Source organism: Molothrus ater, chromosome 17, assembly GCF_012460135.2.
Source record: "Molothrus ater isolate BHLD 08-10-18 breed brown headed cowbird chromosome 17, BPBGC_Mater_1.1, whole genome shotgun sequence".
Classification (NCBI taxonomy): domain Eukaryota; kingdom Metazoa; phylum Chordata; class Aves; order Passeriformes; family Icteridae; genus Molothrus; species Molothrus ater.
Window position 1 is genome coordinate 6,003,567 of NC_050494.2, and position 13,693 is coordinate 6,017,259.

Consider the following 13,693-nt stretch of genomic DNA (forward strand, 5'->3'; position numbering starts at 1 on the left):
ACTCAGCATCTTTGCTCTGCACTCCCACAGCTCAGCATGCTTCCGTCTGCTCCCAAACCATGTCCTGGCTGTTTCACTGCCTGCTGCAGCCGCACAGGAGGTGTCTCCATGTTAATGAGGGGCAATGGTATCCCAGGGCAAGGGCAGCATGGCCAGACTGCCCAGCAGCTGCTGCTTGAACTGACTCCAGAGGTTGTTTCGTTTCCTGGTGGGCAGGCATCTGTCACTCGAGCCCTGGGAAACAACTTCTTCTTCTTAACAATAATAATTACGATAATAATAATAATGATGATGATGATGATGATGATGATGATGATGATGATGATAATAGAAGCCCTCTGTGTGTCCTCCAGCCCGGGACCATGGGGAGCAGCAAGAGCAAGCCCAAAGACCCCAGCCAGCGGCGGCGCAGCCTGGAGCCCACGGAGAACACCCACCATGGGGGTTTCCCAGCCTCGCAGACACCCAGCAAGGCGGCTGCCCCCGACGCCCACCGCACCCCCAGCCGCTCCTTCGGCACCATGGCTGCTGAATCCAAGCTCTTTGGGGGCTTCAACACCTCGGACACCGTCACCTCGCCGCAGCGCGCCGGGGCGCTGGCTGGTCCGTGGGGCTGGGGCTCGCCAGGGTGGGGTCCGGGTGGGTTTGTGAAATGTGGGGCTCCTCGAGCCAGCTCAGCTACCTTAGAAGGCATAAAATCAGCAGGGTGGCTTCTGTGGTAGTGTTGGAAACAAAAAGGTTTTAATAAAAGGCAAAATAACAAAACTCTTTACTGAGAAAAACCGAGCCAGGTGCAAGACGTCCTTGCCCCTGCTAAAACACCTCACAAAAGTTATTATTTTCTTTGTTCTCTTCTTTTTCTAGTAAATTGCTTAGGTGGGACTTTTTGGCTTCTGTCCAATTAGCTGTCATTAAGTTTGAGGTGAACTCCCCAAGGTTCTATGAGATGTCTTTTCACCTAATTGAGGAGTGAAACTTCTGGGCTTATTTCCTTTTTAAGGGGACAAAGGATATTTTTGTCACTCCGTCAACAGGGGGCACATTCCTATAGGTTTGTGTCCAGCTTCTTGGGGTTTGGGGTTTTTGAGGGACTCTGGGCTTAGGGGAGAAGCAGCTCTGTGTTATCAGCCAGTGGGAGGATGGTGGGAGGGAGTGTCCCTGTGGCTGTGCCCCTCCTGAGTGCTCTTTGTCACAGGGGGAGTCACCACATTCGTAGCCCTCTACGACTACGAGTCCCGCACGGAAACAGACCTGTCCTTCAAGAAAGGAGAGCGCCTGCAAATCGTCAACAACACGTGAGTGTCCCTGCAGCCAAGCCCACGGGGTGAGCTGTCACTTCTGCCCCTCCTGTGGAACCCCAGCCCAGCCTGGCAGGACCAGCTGCCCCAGGGGTGGGTGCTCAGAGGGATGTGCCAAAATGCACATGGACACGGTGACTTGTCCAAGGACACTGACACTGAAAGCAGTCATTTGCCTGCTTCCTCATCCTCCTCACCCTGCTGCTGGTGACTGTGGCCTCACAGCCTTGTCACCAAGCCATGTCCTCTCTTTGCTGGCCATTCTGTGCCACCACAGAGCCATTCTGTGCCCTCCAACACAATCCTGACTAGTCCTGTCCCCATCCATGCTCAGCTGCCTCTTGTTAGCCTGGACACCTCCCTCAGCTTCATGGGTGCTTTTACCTGTGCTTGTGTGCTGCCTCTGGTCTCAGCTTCTCTCTTGACTCTTCTTTCTCTCCCTCCATGCTGTCGTTTAGGAGAAAAGTGGATGTCAGGTGTGTATTGCACATTCTTACTGTTATTATAAATGACCTAAATGATCAAAGCCTGTCTGCTGCCCACTTGAGGGCAGGTTGGATGGAGCAGGGCTGGGAGGAGATGGTTTCCAGATGGTTTTGTGGTTGGTTGCATTTGTCCTCTTTGAGTGACCAGAACAGAGCAGGGAGTCCCTTCCCATGCTGGGAAAATGTTCCATCCAGAGCTGTGTCTGCACCTGGGAGCTTGGAACCCATCCCCTTTCCTTGTCCATGTGTGGCTCCCCTCTGCACTCTCTTTCCAGCTGGCTCTTCACTCCCCCCTGCCCTTTGCATTTTTCTTTTGCATTATTTAATTTTACTTTTATATTTATGAGTGGCTCTCAAGTGGTGATTCAAGTATTTCCTCAGGGGTCTGACCCCCTGGTTTGCTCCCCATCCTGGGTACCACAGCACATCCATCACGTGCAGGGCAGCATGGCCAGCTGGAAGATGCTCCTGAAAATGATCCTGTATTAACCCCATGTGTGCTCTGTCGTGTCAGGAGGCACACACAGTCCAGAGCCTGGCTGGCAGAGCCAATGTCCCCAATGTCCCCAGCTATGGAGCTGCCACAGGGTCCTGAGGGTCTGCAGCTGCTGCTCCCCCTCCACTGCTGCCTTCCAACCTGGGCACCCAAAACAGCAAAGTCAAAGGGTGGAAAGACAAGGGAACATCCCAGGAGTGAGATTTCTCCTGCAGTGCTTGGGCAGTGTGGCACAAACATGTTTTCAATCTGATCCTTGTTCTCGTTGTTCCAGTGCTGTTTATTAATGATTTGTTTCATCTATGAAGTATGGGATGTGCAGCGTTTCAACATTGCAGGAAAAGCCTGAATTTGGGATTTTTGGTGCTTCTTACTTTCAGTCTCAGCAGTGTGTGAGCCCCATGCTTGAGTTCTGCTCTCTGGCTGTTGCAAAGTGAGCTTTGCCCGTGGGGGTCCAGATCAGGCCATATATGAGGGGTTTTTCTTTTCACCTTTTATCAGTTCTGGGGTTTCCACACTTTTTTTCCCCTTTACTGCTATTTGTCCAAGGCTCAGTCACAGGGAAGGCTCAGTCTGTGATGGGCTCTGCATCACCCTGGGGAGCAAAAGGGCTTTTTTTGGTGACACAGTCCTTTGGTGGAAGATACAGGATGTGGCTGCCAACCTTCCCAGTGCCTGTGTGGGTGAGATGTCCACAGGGAGAGAGGTGGTGGAGGAAGTTGGGAGTTTGTTCAGTGCTCAGGGGTGAATCACTCTTCTCAATGACCTCCCAGAGATGCTCACACAGTCTGGGAACAGCTCAGGCTGCTGCACTCTGGGGACAGCCACAGACAGATGTGTGATGTCCCCTTCCTCTGGTCTGCCTGGCAGGACAGGCAGTGCCCTGGAGCTGCAGGGAGAGCACTTGGGTTCAGTCCAGGAAGGGCTGGCAGGTGCTGGGCACAGTGGCCAGGGTGGCTTTGCAGGGTAGCAGCAGGTTTTGGCTGCTCTGACAGGGCTGGGGTTGCTCAGGGAGAGATGAGAAGCCTCCACATCGCTCACCTCCCTGCTCTGGGTCATCCTACCAATCTACCCAGTGCAGAAAGGCTCTTGTGGTACCATTTCCAGAGGGAAGAAGTCTCCTCCCAGCCAGCAGGCAGCCAGCTGGGATGTGGTGGGATATTTTGGGTAAGATTGTGCAGGGAATTGTTGAAATGCTTTGTTTTGATGATGATGATTATTATTATTTTTTTCCCCACTGAGACATTTTTGGAATAGTTTGTTTTGCTGAATTCCCAGCTTGTAGCCTTGCAGCCCAAGCTGGAATAAAGCCACAAGTCAAAAGCTGGGCATTTTTCAAGCAGATGTTTACTATGGTCCTGTGGGAAAGGAGCCCAACCAGCCTCCTGTCCCCTTCAGAGCCACCTCAGTAAAGGTGACTTGGGCAACAGCCCTGGCTGAGGGGCACAAGCTGCCTGCCACAAGATGTGCTGGGGCTGGAAGAAGCTAAAATGTCATCCAGGGCTGCTGTGAGGCTGTTCCAGGGGCAGAGCCCAGCTCTGTGAGTAGGAAGAGATGCCTGGAAGGTCCCCACCATCCCCACCAAGTGACACCATCACAGGGAGCTGGGGGCATGTCTGGATTATTCCAGTGCTTTGAAGCATCACTGGTTTAGCTGGGAAAAGCACAGATCACAAGCAGCTGGTGAGTCTGAAGCAAGGATGGAGGTTTACACGTCTGCAGGGTCAGGATGGGTCTGGATGTGGTCTGGTGATCCTTGTAGTGGTGGCTGAGGTTATTGGTGTTTTTCTGTAGCTTGTTTGTGGAGGTTATCCTGCCAAGTTCTTGTATCCTTACGGGGCTGTTCCCACGAATCTGCACTTTTCCCGTAGCCTCATCTCCCTTGTGGTCAGGATGAATTCAGAGGCTGTCTTTGATGGGCAAGAAGATGCAGGTGGTGGGAGGAAAAGCCCTGCTGTCCACAGGAAGGGGAAGCCACCTCCTGCCGTGCTCTTGTTGTTCTCTATTTGTTGTCCTTTCCAGCCCCGTCCGGAGCAGGAGCCGGTGGGAAGGAGGGCAGAGCACCCTCCAGCTCCTGGGGACATGCCTGGGGCCACTGTGCCCGGGGCAGGAGGGCTGGCTGGGGCTCAGCTGCAGGTTTTTAGGGACAAGGAGCCTCACTCGTGGCTGTGCAGGCACAGCCCTTGCTGGGGCAGCAGGAGGCTCAGGGTCGGGCTGCAGCCTTGCAGGGGCTGTGAATGGGACACCCGGGCTGGACAGATCCTGCTGCATCCAGGCTGGACACCACAGACCACAAACCTCAGCCCTGTCCTGCTGCTTTTCTGCAGCCTGTGTTTAACTAACTCCTTGGGTTTTCCTGGTTCCTTTTTCAATTGCTGCCATCATTCTGTTGCTTCTCCACGTTTCCTGTCCCTCCCCTTGCCTGCTGCTCCCTGCTGCCAGGACCCCGAGTGGCCCCCAGCCTCCAGCCAGATACCCTTCCCATTCAGGTGGCTCTAAAGGTGTTTTGGCTTGCTGGCTGCCCTGCCTGATTCGGGTTTAAAGCATTCCATATGTGGATGGATGGCCCCAGGAGCGAGAGCTCACCCAAACAGAGCCAGGGGCAGGGGCTGGCAGCAGGAGCTCTCCTGGCTGGGCTCTGGCTGTGGGGCTGGGGGCTGTGGGGCTGCACCTTTTCCCAGTGGGGCTCTGTGCTGGCTCATCCTGCCCCAATGCCTGTGGGCGGGTGAGGGGCTGGCTGGGGGGCTCCTGGCTCCACACTGAGTGTGTTTTGGTTCTCTTGCAGGGAAGGTGACTGGTGGCTGGCTCATTCCCTCACTACAGGACAGACGGGCTACATCCCCAGTAACTATGTCGCGCCCTCAGACTCCATCCAGGCTGAAGAGTAATTGCCATCTTTTAGACAGTTTATAGACAACTGATAGCAAACACACCCTGAGCACTCCCCCTCCACCCCTGCCCTGCTCCTGGGAGAAGCCTCCAAGTCCTCTGGGTTTTTCCTTTTTGTTAGTTTTCCCCTGTGAATGTGCAAACCAGCCTCTCTTTAAGGCCATAGTGCAGTGCTGCAGCGTGCTTGCATGGTGGAGGGGTGAGTGGTGGCATAGCAGGGCTGTGGATGCTTTTGCTCTGGTTTTTGTGGAGAGCCTGGAGAAGAGAAGGCTCCAGGGAGATCTCATTGCAGCCTTCCAGAACTTAAAGGGCATTCTAAAAAAGAGTGAGGTGTTTTACACAGGCAGAGAGGCCTGTGAAAGGATAAGGGGGAATGTTTTTAAACTAGAAGAGGGGAGATTTAGATTAGATGTTAGGAAAAAACTCTTTACCCATTGGATGGTGAGACACTGGCACAGGCTGCCCAGTGTGGCTGCCCCATCCCTGGCAGTGTTCAAGGCCAGTTTGGGTGGGGCTTTGAGTAACCTGGTCTAGTTGAAGGTGTGGCAGGAAGGTTCCAGCTCCTCTGGCAGGGAGGCGATGCCCAGCCCAGGCTGTATGGGGATGTGACACACACCGAGGTGCCCAAGCCCAGACACAGCCCCTGCTCTCCCAAACCTGCAGTGGGAGGTCAGGGCTGAGCCCCCTGCTTGGGCAGGCAGTGGAGGGGGGTGGTGCCAGGGGCTGAGCCCCTGCCTTTGTCCTGCAGGTGGTATTTTGGGAAGATCACTCGCCGGGAGTCCGAGCGGCTGCTGCTCAACCCTGAAAACCCCCGAGGGACCTTCCTGGTCCGGGAAAGCGAGACCACGAAAGGTGAGCAGGGCTGGGGGGGTTGCTGGCCTGGAGGAGACCCTCTCTGGGGGGTGGGGGGGTACCCTGAGTCCCCTCAGTGTCTGCTGCTGGTCTCCAGGGAGCCAATGCTGATGTGGCCATCACATCACCAGTGACATGCCTGTGCCAAAGGCACTGTTACACCACTGAGCCCATGGGCTGGAGGGATGTGGCCACTTCTCTCCCACCTCTGCCCACCCAGTGAATGCCCTTCTCAGAGGTGGTTCAGCTTATGGCAGGGTGGAAGCCAGGGGTCTCACCAACTCTGGCAAGACCACCAGGCAGGATGGTCTCTTTTCCTGTTTTGTTGTTTTGTTGTTGGTTAATTTGGCTGGGATTTTGTACACCCCCAACTAGATTTTTTTTTTGTTTTCTCCTGGTCCCTGTATAGTGACAGAATCTTGAACACATGCTGCCTGGGCAGCCAGGCTGAGGGAATGATGAACTTTAGTCCTTTCAAGTCTGACACTTCTGAAAGTGCGAGTTGTGATCTTTGAGGTCTGACTGCCTGAGGATGTTTCTTACCTGATTTAGTTTGGCTCCAAATGCACCTTTGGGAAAAGCTCTTTGATGTTCCTTTCTGGTTTTATGCCTTGAACTTATCACTATTTGTTTTATTCTCATGGAAGCAGCTTCTTCAAGCAGCAGCATAAATCTTGCCCTCTGCTATCTGTGGCCCCAGCAACACCACATTGTTCTCATGTGGGCAGAGCAGACCCAGGCTCCTGAAGCCTATGGTGGGACTTGTGCAGGAGGGAACTGGGCCCACCAGCCCCTTAGCTCCTCTCTGAGACACTGAGGAGCTGTTGGTCAGCAGCTCCCCCCAGCCTGGCTCTGCCTGCTCCGCTCCCCTTGTTAGCACATCCCATAGGATGGCTGCTGGTAGAGCTGCTGTGCAAGCAGAGGGCAGCTGGAGGTTGTGATGGTGTGGCATGGCTGTAGCTGGGGGATGTGTGCCATTCCTCCCTGGCACCTGGTGCCAGCTGGTGCAGCCAGGAGCTGCTCCCCATCCTGTGCTTTTGGGTGAAGGCAGCACCTCCATGCCCAGCCCTGCAGTGGGACCCCATGGGGAGCACCCACCCATGGCACATCCCCTGCAGCCCCTCTGTTGTGCCCACAGGTGCCTACTGCCTCTCTGTGTCTGACTTTGACAACGCCAAGGGGCTCAACGTGAAGCACTACAAGATCCGCAAGCTGGACAGCGGCGGCTTCTACATCACCTCCCGCACCCAGTTCAACAGCCTGCAGCAGCTGGTGGCCTACTACTCCAGTGGGTAGCCATGTGGGTCCCCCTGGGCTCTGGGGGTCACCCTGGGTGCTGTCCCTGCCCTTGCTGCAGGGTGGGTGCTGCTGGGAAGTCACTGCTGCACCAGGGGACACCAAAGCAGCTGTGGGGAACTGTGGTGAAAAGCTGGGTTCAGGGCAGAGGGTGAGGGTTTGGGTCCCCAGGGTGTTTACAGGAAAGCTGTGGGGTAAAGACATCGCATGCCTAAGTACCCAGGTGTCACCCTGCTGCTGTCCCTTCCCGTGCCAGAACATGCTGATGGCCTGTGCCACCGTCTCACCAACATCTGCCCCACGTCCAAGCCCCAGACCCAAGGCCTTGCCAAGGATGCCTGGGAAATCCCCCGGGAGTCGCTGCGGCTGGAGGTCAAGCTGGGACAGGGCTGCTTCGGAGAGGTGTGGATGGGTAAGGACCATTCCCACCCTGCTGCCCCCTCCCTGTCACCACCTGCATCCTGTCCCCAGCCACTGGCAGATGCCTGGAGCTGGTGCTGGGGTGGGGGAGCACAGGAGGGACACAGCCCCCTGCCCCGTACGTGTGTCCTGAGTAGTGTGTCCTGTGCCACAGGGACCTGGAATGGCACCACCCGGGTGGCCATCAAGACACTGAAGCCTGGCACCATGTCCCCAGAGGCCTTCCTGCAGGAGGCCCAGGTGATGAAGAAGCTCCGACACGAGAAGCTGGTTCAGCTCTACGCTGTGGTGTCAGAGGAGCCCATTTACATTGTCACTGAGTACATGAGCAAGGGTGAGCAGTGGAGGGACACTGGGGGGGACAGCTGAAGGGCCCTGCTCCTCTGGACTGGTCTCACCATGGTCTTCCTCACAGGGAGCCTCCTGGACTTCCTGAAGGGTGAGATGGGCAAGTACCTGCGGCTGCCTCAGCTCGTGGATATGGCTGCTCAGGTGGGTTTCCACATCCCTGGCCTCCCTCATTCCTTGAGGGGACACTGGTTGCCTGAGCCCGTCACTGGGCTGTGGTGGCTGTCACTAGTCAGGCAGTGGGGTGCTCTGCAGCCTCACTTGGGTGGATGCCAGTGTTGGGTCTCAGCCCAGAGCAGGGTGGCACTCCTGAACCATCATTTTGCCTGCTCCTGTTGCTGCCAGCTCTCCCTGGCCAGCAAACCCAAGTCTGCATGGCATTCCTTGAGCAGCTGGTGTTCCCCACACCTCAGCTGGGTCCCACTGCAGGCCTGTTCCCCTCAGTGGTGGCAGGCTCTCCCCCGGGGACCCTCGTGCCATCCTGTCAGCCACAGTGCCCCACGTGCTGCTCCCCACAGATTGCATCTGGCATGGCCTATGTGGAGAGGATGAACTATGTCCACCGGGACCTACGGGCAGCCAACATCCTGGTGGGGGAGAACCTGGTGTGCAAAGTGGCTGATTTTGGCTTGGCACGACTCATCGAGGACAACGAGTACACAGCTCGGCAAGGTGCGTGCCCAGGGCTGCTGGCCAGAGCAATGGCCACTGGTCCCACGGTGTGTTTGCCTGGAGCCAGAAGGGGGGCCCTGGAGGCACCCCCTCACTCTGCCTCTCCATCCAGGTGCAAAGTTCCCCATCAAGTGGACGGCCCCTGAAGCAGCTCTGTACGGAAGGTTTACCATCAAGTCAGATGTCTGGTCCTTTGGCATCCTCTTGACCGAGCTGACCACCAAGGGCAGAGTGCCATACCCAGGTGAGGGCTGGCACTTGCTGGCAGAGGCCCGATCCCCACTGTGGTGCCCAACACCAGCTGTCCATGCCCAGTGCTTGCCCCTGAGCTGCCTCTTCCCAGGTTGGATCCTGGGGTGAGCAGATATTGGCCAGGATGCAGCATCCCAGCCACCCTATCCTGCTCTAGTCCCTGAGCAAGGTGACAGGGACAAGTACTGCTATACCAGGGGTCCCTCTCTCCTTGAGTCACTGGGATTACCCCTAAGGTGGGTCCTGGCACAGCACCCTTGGTGTCCCTCAGGGACGGGCAGGGTGCAGGCCTGGCTCTGCTCAGGGACAGGCAGGGTGCAGGCCTGGCTCTGCTCAGGGACAGGCAGGGTGCAGGCCTGGCTCTGCTCAGGGACAGGCAGGGTGCAGGCCTGGCTCTGACCAGTGCCATGTCTCCTCTGGCTGCACACAGGGATGGTGAACAGGGAGGTGCTGGACCAGGTGGAGCGGGGGTACCGCATGCCCTGCCCGCCCGAGTGCCCCGAGTCCCTGCACGACCTCATGTGCCAGTGCTGGCGGAAGGACCCGGAGGAGAGACCCACCTTCGAGTACCTGCAGGCTTTCCTGGAGGACTACTTCACCTCAACAGAGCCCCAGTACCAGCCTGGAGAGAACCTATAGACACAGGGCTCCTGCTGGCACCAGGGACACTGCTGTCCCCAGCGCGGGGCGCCGAGGGTTGGCCTCCCCAGCGAGGGGCTGTGTTTGTGGAGCAGCCCTGGAGCAGGACAGGGCACTGTGTCCAGATGCAGCCAGGGGAGCCCCTGGGTTCCCCCACCGCTCATTAAGACTTGTGGCCCGTGTTTAACGAAGCGGCGCTGTTCTGCTGGCGAGAGGAGCCTGTGGGCACCAAGAGAGCCAGCTCAGGAGGGCAAGCAGAGCATCTCCTGCCAAGAGACTTGGGTTTTGGGAGACTTTCCCCCTCACAGCTCTAGGGTGAGTCAGGAGGATTTGAGGGACAGCATCACCCCACCTCAGACACACGGTCCCAGTCTCCTGCAACTCCTTTCTAAATCAGCACAAATTTCCCTGCCCCTTGACCCTCCCGACCACCTCCCTCTTGGCTCCCACTCTCCTGAGGGTGCTGGCAGAGATGTTTTACCACAGGGATGTCACAATTCCAGGCTGGCTTGAATGGGGTGATGTGCCAGGGTGGTGGTGGCATGGGATGACAGCAGAACTGGTTGTCCCTCTGGCCTCACCATGACCTTAAGGGCTGGTGGGTTCTGGGACTGTGAAATGTGACAGCTCCAGGCTCTGGTGAGCAGCACTGTCCCATTGGAGCACCCAAGCACACGATCAAATCTTCCAGCTATGTCTGTTCCCCCAAGGGACACATCTTGCCTCTCTGGGGAGCAGGACTGGGGATACCAGCAGAGCCCTCACCCTGCTGTGCTTTGCCCCTCCACATGCTCCAGGTCTTCCAGCCAGACCCTTGGGAAGTACCCCCCAGCCACCCTCCCCAGCTCTGCCACCAGCTTTCCCACCAGCAGAGTCCCCTGGGCTGGCCCTGCCACCAAATCCAGTGCCACTGTGGTGCTTGGGTGCATGGCCCACGTCGTGTTCTGGGTGTGGGAATGTTTTGGAGGAAGTACTCGACTTTCACAGATGGTTCTGTCCACCTGGTATGTTTTTAGCTGCCTTCCCTCTACCCACTGTGTCTCAGCTTCCCGGCAGCAGTCCCCATGCAGCATCCCCAGCCACATCCCCCCCATCTGGAAGTGCTGTGCCACATTTGCATCCTCATCTCCCCTCTGCTCGCTACCAAAGGCCTCAGCCATGTCTCAGCTGTGGGTATTCCTGCCCAGCTTTGTCCCACACTCACCCTGTGGGGCTGATCCCTGTGTAGGCAAGGCAAGGCTCATCCCCTGCCCTCTCCCACCCAGCACCTGCTTGTACATAACCCTTGAGTGGTCCCTGCACCGTCCCAGACCTTGACTTCATTGCATGTGTCAGTTTTCCCTGTCCTGTGGCTGTACCCTGCTGGAAAGCCTTCACCATGGTGGTTCACAAAGCCTCACTCCTTCACCTCCTGGGTCGCAGAGACGCTTGCTCAGAGAGACCTGGGGGTCTTCAGATGCTCTCCTGGAGCACAAAGGGTTGGGGAATTGGGGGATGCTGTGGGGCAGGGGTGCTGGAGGGAGGGACCTGGAGAGGGGAGCCAGTGGCTGTGTCCTCAATCCTCAGGCTTTCTGTGCCTCCCCAGCACCTTTGGGATTGTGTTTGCCTCTGGCACAGCCTCCTGGCAGGCAGCAGACCCAACCCACCCCTCACCAGCCCCTGCCATGGTGCCAGTGTCCTACAAAAGCTGGGTGGGAGCCAAGCATGGGCAGGAGGTGGCCAAAGCCCGTGCCCCAGGTCTCCACCAGAGCAGGACCCAGGCAAGTCACTGCCACTCACTCACTCACTCACTCACTCACTCACTCAATCACTCCCACAGTGCCCTGGTGTGGTTTGACCCAGCCACTTATTTATGAACCAAGTACATGGTTGTTTGGTGGCTCCTTTTTTAATAGTAAAGCTTTTAAAATCAGTTTGAACAGGCTCTTCAGCAGTATGGAGAGGACATGCTAGCTGGATAATGAATTTTTTTTAATGATTTTGGGAGTTGGAGCCTTTTCTCCCCCCCTTCCTTTCCTAGCAGGTTTGCTGTGTTAGCATTTCTGCTTTTGGGCAGGGACTCCCCAAACCTCAGTGTTCTGGGTCTTCCCATGTTTGCAGCCTTTTGGGATGGGCAGCTGCCACAGATACCCTGTCCCATGGTGGCTGTTCCAAGGGGTAGCTTGTGCCATAGCTCTGCCTGAATTACACAAATCCCTATCCCTGGGAGAAACCTTTTACAGCTGTAACATGTGGAAGGCAGATTTGGTCTGGAAGCTGGGAAGAGAGAAGGCAAGCACACGTGTTAAGGTCTGGCCTTTGGTTGTCTGGCACGTGCAGGGCCTTGGGTGCAGCAGGGCAGGAAGGCCAGTGCAGCCTCTGGCTCTGCCCAAAAGGCAGCAGGTGCCCAGCATGGCTGAATTCCCTCAGGCTTTCAGCAAGATCTGGTGAAGGAGATGTGCTGGGGACACTTCAGGGCAGAGGGCAGTAAGAGAAGCCCTTCTCCATGAGGCTGTGTGTCCACATGTCCGTGTGTCCATGCATGTGTCTGTGCAGTGCTTGTGGTGGGACCAGGTGTCACCAGACTCACCACCACAGCCAGCATGACCTGGGAATGCAGAGCTTCCCCTCCATCATTCTGTCTGCCAATTTACTTTTTAAGCCAATAAACGCCAGAGGGGAGCCTGCACCTAAGGATGCTCTTTGACTTCCTGGGGCCCATAAAACCCTACAAGTCATTCTCCTCTGCTGTTACCATTTTTTACACAGTCTTTTGTAAGATCTCCAACTGACTATGCAGAGAATGTGTGGATCTGTGTCTCTCTCCCCAGCTCCCCTCACTTCCTCACTTGCCTTTTTTGGTGTCTCAGTAAAATATTTAGCTTTTTTTTTTTTCTTTTTTTTTTGGATAATAATATAACTTTGGAAAAAAACCTGAAAAGGTCCAGCTTTTTGGGTGGTGGGGGGGTGGAGATGCTTTGAAACTCTAACGTTGATGTAAATACTTTGCTATTTGATAATTAAATACAAACAGACCTCACAAAACCGAAGTGTAGCTTTTGTATGAGGAGATGGTTGCTGGGGCAGGCCAGGGTATTGCTGTCAGCCTGACCTCTGGGAAGGTGCAGGGAACTGAGGTGATTTGTGTGCAGGGGATGAGGGGACTGGATTCAGTACTTCCAAGCCCTGCCTATGGCACTGTGCTTCCTCCTCTCCCTGTGTTGTCCTCAGCCTCAGTGGCAGCTGAAGCATTTTAAGAGGGCATTGGGGTGGGGCTGTGGCTGCCCCTGAGCAGCTCTAGTGAGGAGAAGGGGGTCCTGTGCTGTGCAGTTTGTGTTGGCAATGGGCTCTAAAATGGTGAGGATGAGTTGTTGTTTGACTTGAGCATCCCCTTCACTTACCCAAAGCTCAGTGGTAGCACTCCCCAAGAACATGGATCCTGGCTCCCACAGGATAAATGCTTTTGAGTACACAGGGTCAGCCCTGAACTGCAAATCCCGAGTTGTGCTGAGGGCTGGGGTCTCTCCCACAGCCTAATGCAGCAGAAGGTCTCCTGGGGCAGGAGCAGGGTGCTATAGTAAAGGGTTGCTTCACAGCAGGACTGTCCCCCTGTGTCAGGCTCTCAGGTTTTGCTGGCAGTGCCACCAGAGCTCCCACAGTGCCTGTTACTCACTGGTAACAAGGGGTGGACAGGAGGCTGCCAGCATGTGCTCCCTCAGAGGACATAGCCTGTTGTCACTTGGATCTCATCCCCTCCAGCAGCAGGTCTGGGTGGCACCTGAGCCATCTGTCCTTCCCTGCCCTACTACCAGAGGATTTGCCTTTGCTGGAAGAGTAGCAAAGCCCTCTTGCCAAGGGGTAATCTTCAGGCTCTGGGGGGAGGGCTGAAGTCCTTACCTGACTGTAGCTTACCTCCCACGGCTGGGAAACCACCTGGTGGCAGAGAAAAGCTGCAGGGCAGGGCTACCTGTGACCCTGAGTGATGTTTGTGTCTGCCTGGCTCAGGAGATTGGCTGGACCAGCCTGGGTGACAGCATGAGGGGACAAGGCTGATGCTATTGTCAGTG

The 13,693-nt window shown here is 56.1% G+C and overlaps 1 protein-coding gene across 3 annotated transcripts in view; it reads left to right on the forward strand.

Moving 5' to 3' along the window:
• SRC (SRC proto-oncogene, non-receptor tyrosine kinase) overlaps window positions 1-12,671 on the forward strand; it is a 28,574-nt gene extending 15,903 nt beyond the window's left edge. For 2 of the 3 annotated variants that reach the window (XM_036395693.2, XM_036395692.2), the window contains exons 2-13: window positions 354-603; window positions 1,196-1,295; window positions 1,757-1,774; window positions 5,065-5,163; window positions 5,917-6,020; window positions 7,159-7,308; window positions 7,573-7,728; window positions 7,891-8,070; window positions 8,152-8,228; window positions 8,603-8,756; window positions 8,869-9,000; window positions 9,439-12,671. In XM_036395693.2, the coding sequence (XP_036251586.1) occupies window positions 363-603; window positions 1,196-1,295; window positions 1,757-1,774; window positions 5,065-5,163; window positions 5,917-6,020; window positions 7,159-7,308; window positions 7,573-7,728; window positions 7,891-8,070; window positions 8,152-8,228; window positions 8,603-8,756; window positions 8,869-9,000; window positions 9,439-9,647 (1,620 nt within the window). In that variant the 5' untranslated portion in view covers window positions 354-362 and the 3' untranslated portion in view covers window positions 9,648-12,671. The remainder of the gene's footprint in view (window positions 1-353; window positions 604-1,195; window positions 1,296-1,756; window positions 1,775-5,064; window positions 5,164-5,916; window positions 6,021-7,158; window positions 7,309-7,572; window positions 7,729-7,890; window positions 8,071-8,151; window positions 8,229-8,602; window positions 8,757-8,868; window positions 9,001-9,438) is intronic. The other variant, XM_036395694.2, reaches the window with a different exon arrangement.
• The last annotated feature ends 1,022 nt before the right edge of the window (window positions 12,672-13,693 follow it).